At 40.7% G+C, this 6832-nt stretch overlaps 1 protein-coding gene across 5 annotated transcripts in view; it reads left to right on the forward strand.

The window, feature by feature from the left end:
• The window catches only part of KLHL13 (kelch like family member 13), a 111327-nt gene extending 107282 nt beyond the window's left edge, over window positions 1-4045 (forward strand). For all 5 annotated transcript variants that reach the window (XM_088452993.1, XM_088452974.1, XM_088452980.1 and 2 more), the window contains one exon: window positions 1909-4045. In XM_088452993.1, coding sequence (XP_088309119.1) covers window positions 1909-2396 — 488 coding nt within the window. In that variant the 3' untranslated portion in view covers window positions 2397-4045. The remainder of the gene's footprint in view (window positions 1-1908) is intronic.
• The last annotated feature ends 2787 nt before the right edge of the window (window positions 4046-6832 follow it).

Raw genomic sequence — 6832 nt, forward strand, 5'->3', positions numbered from 1 at the left:
CCCTTTCATACACCCCAACCTAGCGCAACTGCGTTTACCGGGGTGGCTCTTTCGCCAGTTTCGGCTGCGCATTAAATCATCTGGGGTGCTCATATCTCACCCGGTTTCTGCTTTTCCTTCAGACAGGTCTGGATTCTGGCCTTCGTCTGGGAACCTTAAGGGTGCAGGTCTCTGCCTCTTCCATTTTCTTTCAAGGGAAATTGAAAATTGGCCCTCATTCCTGAGATGCAGACGTCTCTTCAAGAGGTCTGGCGCGTGCAGCCCACTTTGGTACCGCCAATAGCTTCCTGGGATCTAAACTTAATGCTTCTGTTTCTTCAGTCGCCCATGTTTGAACCTTTGGAGGAGGTTGATCTTAAGTACCTGTCTTGGAAGACACTTCTGTTCCTGGCTCTCGCTTCTGCTCGTAAAGTTTCAGAAGTGGGTGCTCTGTCTTATAAGCCGGACGGCAGCCGCTTTTCTTGCCAGGGTTGTGTCGGCTTTGCATATCAATCAGCCTATTGTGGTACCGTTGTTGGTGGAGGACTCTGGTGTGTGTTCTACCTTAGATGTGGTTAGGGCTATCCGTATCTATGTTGCCAGGACAGCGTCCATCCGTAAGTCTGAGTCGCTTTTTGTCCTATATGATGCTATTCGGAGGGATTGGCAATCGTCTAACCAGACTTTGGCACGTTGAATTCGGCTGACTATTCATCAGGCTTATGTTAGTGTCGACTGTCGGCCTCCTTCGTCCATTAGGCTTATTCCACACGTTCTGTGGGTGCGTCATGGGCGGCCGGTAGAGGAGCCTCCACGTCACAATTGTGCCACTTGGTCTTCAGTTCACAGGCTTGTCAAGTTTTATAACTTTGATACGTTTGCTACTTCGGCATCCCGTTTTGGCCGCCTAGTTCTGCAGGTGCCGCAGAGCGCTCCCGCCCATGGGGAAAACTTTGGGACGTCCCCAGTGTAAGCACCTCCAGTGTCCCCTAGTGGATGAAAGAGAAAATGGGATTTTGGTACCTACCGGTAAATCCTTTTCTCTGATTCCACAGGGGACACTGGGTGCCCACCTCAGCGCTCTTAGCCTGCCTGTTCTGCTTGTTCTGTATGTTGTATGATATATTGTGTGTTCTTCTCTCCTTTTCTTACTCCGCTTGTTCTCCATCTCCTCTCGGTCTTCATTTTCTAAACTGAGGGCTGATGGGACATAGAGGGGGAGGAGCTTCACACTTCTAAATTATTATAAAGTTATCCAGGCCTCTATACCCCAGCGTAAGCAACTGCAGTGTCCCCTGTGGAATCAGAGAAAAGGATTTACCGGTAGGTACCAAAATCCCATTTTTAAATGGTTTCCATGTTGAGATCGGAAGTCAAGTTATAAATGAGGTTTAGATACGAAAATGCTCCCAATCAGTTTCATCCGGTAACCATTCTCTTCAGCATCACTTCTATGGCAGCCTCCTACGTAACCAGAACAACACTTTGTTTTAAGGCTACCATATTTACATATGACGTGAGAGCAACAATACTTGTTGCAGGAGTGAGTTAGGGTTTCACACATTGGAGTAAGTATCTTCTATGTAGTAGTTATCTTTTCTTCCACAACATCTCTACCAAGACTTTTTTTTTTGTTGTGCCTTTATATGGAGATGCTGAAGTATATAACCCATAGAGAAATGTAACATTTAGGGGTGGAAGAGTGGAAACTGTGCATGTGGTATGTATGTATATGTTTGTGTGTATGTATATGTATGTGTGTGTGTGTATGTATATATATATATATATATATGTGTGTGTGTGTATATCATATTGTAGCATATTTACTGAACATCCATACATTTTGTCTTATAAAGGTTGTGTAAATCTACTTTCTCTTTGACTATATCAATGGACACATTCATTTGTTTATAATGTATATTTTGGCAGGTGGAATTACTCATGACACCTTCCAGAAGGAACTGATGTGCTTTGATCCAGATACAGACAAATGGACTCAGAAAGCTCCCATGACTACAGTCCGAGGTCTGCACTGCATGTGTACCGTGGGAGACAAACTTTACGTCATTGGGGGAAACCATTTCAGAGGAACTAGTGACTATGACGATGTCCTCAGCTGCGAATACTACTCCCCATCTTTGGACCAGTGGACTCCAATTGCCGCAATGTTACGTGGACAAAGTGATGTTGGGGTAGCGGTTTTCGAAAATAAAATTTATGTAGTTGGTGGATATTCTTGGAACAATAGATGTATGGTAGAAATCGTCCAGAAATATGACCCCGAAAAAGACGAATGGCACAAAGTGTTCGATCTACCAGAATCCCTTGGGGGCATCAGAGCTTGTACGCTAACAGTTTTTCCACCAGAGGACAATTGCGGTTCACCATCTCGGGAATCTCCTCTCTCCGCACCTTGAAGACAGATATTGTGATATCTTTGCACTGCATTAAGATTATATTTTTTTTCCTTTTTTTGAGAGGGCATCAAACAAGCTTGGCCAACCGGAATTGGCGTTCCTCTTCTGTAAAACGTTTTGTACTATTAATTTGGCATTTGTTATTTATCGACAATATTAACTAAAATGTTTATTTAAAATGGCCAGATGTTATGATGAAAAATTCATATGATTCAATTAGGTACGTATGCAATATTGACTATGGGATTACTTGCTTTATAAACTAAAGAAAGAATAGAGGAGGGCTGTATTAGTCTTGTCTCTTTAAATCCACTTGATGTTTGGGTAGTTTTTCCCTATTTAAAATTTAACTAAAATGGTCTTGTCCCCTAAGTGTACCATTTTCACATATTTATTTATTTAAGCACTTTGTTAAGTGTCCTTTGAAAGGGCCAGTAGTGCCTAACAATGGATGCCATCCTTGTACATCAAATTGCATTTGTCCCTATGCAGCATTTGCAAACTGCCTTTTTTTTTTTTTTTGACGAGGGGATGAATTGTACACCATTTTCTTATCAATGTCTATGTCCGTGCTTTGTATAGCACTGATACAGATCGTTTTTTTGTACATGTTCTAGATGCTTGCTGACCCAATCTTTGTTAAAATGGACTTGTCACCAGGTCACAGTGGAGGCACAGTGGAATGAACCATATACTCATAAGAATCTAGCCTATTAAGGACATTTTTGTCGTTGAGCACTGTCTTATGCCTCAATGATGTAACTGGTTCAAAATGAATTTATAGGCTGAATATTGGTTCAGCCACCAAAATGTCGGCTGTAGGTGAAATGTTCATGATAAGGAAGTTAGGAGCCACAAGAAAGGGCTATGTGTGGGCAATGGATATGCACTTTGACTTCCTATAGGTAGTCGTGTACAACCATTTGGCCTTGGTTTGACTCTAGTGATATCCTTAATCCTACTTTTCATTATATAAATCAAATGCAAGACCCAATACCAGAGCAACAATCTAGTTGTGGCTTAGAAAGAAAACTCTCTATTATTAGCAGAACATTGTAATGGGCACACTTGAAAAAGTATCATCCATATGGCAATGATGGACAAAATGAAATTCCATTCAGCAGTAGAACAAGAAGATGGTGTAGGCATGAATATTCATTAGGCAACCTACTCTCCTGTACAGGGCCCATTGTGCTCTAAGAGGCCTAGCTTACTCTAACCCAGTTTTGTGTTTTATTGACAAACAAAAGTGGGTGGACTATGGGCCCAAACCATGATCTTGCCTAGGGCCTCATGGGCTCATATTCAGGTTCTGGTTTGACCTCTGGATATCTGTAGAAGAGTGTACTCATTCAGAGGTTTAAGAAGTCATCCCAAACAGTTAAGCTGTAAAATAATTTTTGAGAACCAAATACTACTTTTGTATCTGGTGTTTGCCAGCCTGTTATATAATTGATAACTAGGCTTCATACCTAAAAGGGGTTTTCCTTTTGGGCAAATGCGGAGTCTATTTTAAGTGTTAATCTGTTTCATTCTTTGGTATTACTGGCCCTTTAAGGTTTCTTATTCCAGTTCTAATTTAAAGACATTGCAAACCGATATACTTGTATGATCCTCTTACATCATGAAATAAAACGGTTTTTAAATCAGCTGTACATGCCTTCTTCAAAATATTGAATTTCTTTCAAGGCTGAATTCAAACTATAAGTTTTCTATTAATACAGTTTTTTTTTTTTTGTTTTTTGTTTTTTATTATCCAGGAGCAAGAATAAAAACCTATGTATGAAAAATCCAACTCGTTAATTTTGTTTCCCTTTGAATGATATGAGATGAGGGCTTGACATGTTAAGGGACAAATTTAATTGGTCATCCAAACGAGGGCGTATGCCCCATCCTTACCTCATATGAATTTGTTTATTGCACAGTCTGAGGTTATGTAGCACAACATGCAGCAGAGTTGAGCTGCTTTTTCATATCTAACAGTCCTGTTTTATATTCCATTTTGTTCAATAAAAACACCACATTTTTAACTGCAATTACTGAGCGTGAAATAATTAATACAGCATTATTCTATTCTTCTGCCTCCGTGTTGTCTGGATGCACCCTCCCCTCTGTTTGTGGGTTAGCCAGGTCTATTTGCTAGGAAACCGATGCACAAATGGGTACTGTGACCTACATTCCAGACACACACTTTTTTTTTTTTCTTCTCCTCGCTTCCTTTTGCTGTATTATGCGTGAAGAGCACTGCAGACTGCAGTATAAAGTGTGAAGCCTGCTTCAGCAGAAACATTGAAGAATTGTTGTTTTTAATTATAAATTGTGCCGTACTTCCTGGCGGCTTGCCATTTTTGGAAATCTATTGAAAATATTGCAGGTTCTTGACATTTTTGTTGCTGGTTTGTATTTTTAATTTTTGTTTTTTGAACGCCAGAATTACCTTCTTAAACAATGAGGACCGTCTAATTAGCCGTGCTGTCTCTGCTAATTTGTGTTCAATTCTGCATCAGTGCCAAAGTGTGTAGTAACCTAATGCACAAGGCTACTACTGAGTCTGGCACCTAATTAAATCTGCCTGCCTCTGTCTTTATAAACTTTACGTTTTCCTATGCACAACAGAAGTGTCCTTTTTGTGGGCTTATCAGATTACATAGAGCCATGCACTAAATTCGCAAGTTGGTAATGAATTGCTAAGCTGCACTCTTCTGAATGTTGGTTTAGCCCACAATATGGCTTTGTGCGCTATAAGAAGGCTGCACATCCCATTGCGTGGGACTCTGATAGTGTTCCATAATAGATATATTTTATTTTCAGCTAAAACATCAACCTATTACAGTTTAATCTTGCTTTTATGTTTGGAATCCGTCATTACCCTCTTTCTATAGTGGTTGTACTCTAGTTCTTTAAGGGAAGCTAATCTATAATAAAGTTGTTTTTTTATTATTACTACTATGTTGACTAATTCATAGGACCAGTTAAGGATATGGTATATTGCATAATCATACAAACTATCAAGCAGGGGCATAGACCCACAGTGCATGTCATAGTGTCTCATTTTCTGCAGTGTTACGGTCAAGTCCTTGAGGAACTGGGAAAAACTATACTTCAATATTATGGAGACTGTGTAGTAAGTAATTTTGTTTTAAAGCATTTTTATTAATGTGTTTTGTTTTTTTTAAAAAGATCTTATTGTGGTTTTAAGTTTTATTATTGATTTTTGCTACATTAGCCTTCAATCCGTGATTTTCAGTGGTAGTTTTGTTTTGATGTGTATTATGTTACAAATTGTTCACAGGTCACTGATGATATATCTCAATTTACACGGTATTACTTGCAGATGTATTACTGACTACAGACAGAAGGAAATCGGAGAGGCTCAAAAGCAGGAAGTTAAGTTTATAGAACATGACCCACCAAATACTGTACAACAGATCTGCAAACTGCCGGATTTCCCTCACATCCACGTCCTTTGCATTTACAGCAAAACAACAATAGACACAGTTGTTTCAACAAACTCCTGTAATTCCAGTTATAAATACAGCTCCTGTTGGGTGTTAATGTGGTGGCGTCCATGCCTTACTCTACTGCATTTAGGGCAACACATCTCCTGTACTTGCCATCACCCATCCCTTCTCATACACTTGCCCTCACCCATCCCGCTGCTGTCAGCTACAGGAGTTGCAAGTGTGTCTGATTTCACATGTAAACATAGAAGTGAACATTTTTTGATACACATTTGCATATTTTATGCAAAGCAAACAGCCATATGCCTGATTCTGAGCCCTTCAGAGCATACCTTTTTAATATTGTGAATTTGTCACAAAGTCGGTACTTAGTCACTCTTACCCTGTCTGGCGGTGCTTTATCAGGGTTTGTCACCTTGTCTCAGAGCACTGTCCCTTTATACCTGAGAGCCATGTTGGCTTTGATCAGATGAGCACCAGTATCCAGTTTCTACCTGTATTCTGCGCTCACATGACCACCTCTTCCTATCCCTGACAAGAGTGCCCTATTTAAGCCTCCACCTGACACTAGCACCTTGTCAGAACAATATGTAGCTCTATACTCCCTATGTGGTTCTTCACTTCCCAGTGATTTCACTCACTAGTGAGTACTACCTCCAATCCACTGCCTCTGAGTCTGCTGTATCCTGTTTTCAGCCTGCACCTACCAGCCTGTCTTCTAGCCAGTCCCAGTCCGACTCTGCTACTGTTACCTTCGGTCCCATTCTAATACAAGCCTGCGGTTCTGCTCCGGCTGGCTGCTGCTGTTCTCTCCAGTCCATTCTGGTTCAAGCCTGCGGTATAGTTAAAGTAAGTTGCAAACCAGTGACTTATTACTATTTTCAGCTTGCGTTGTAGTCTGAAGTGTCCTGGACATCCTAAACACTTTCCTAGTGCTTCCAAGTGCCGTCTACTACCTAGAGTGATCCTCACTAC

Source organism: Taudactylus pleione, unplaced genomic scaffold, assembly GCF_031769625.1.
Source record: "Taudactylus pleione unplaced genomic scaffold, aTauple2 ptg000039l, whole genome shotgun sequence".
NCBI classification, from domain to species: Eukaryota; Metazoa; Chordata; class Amphibia; order Anura; family Myobatrachidae; genus Taudactylus; species Taudactylus pleione.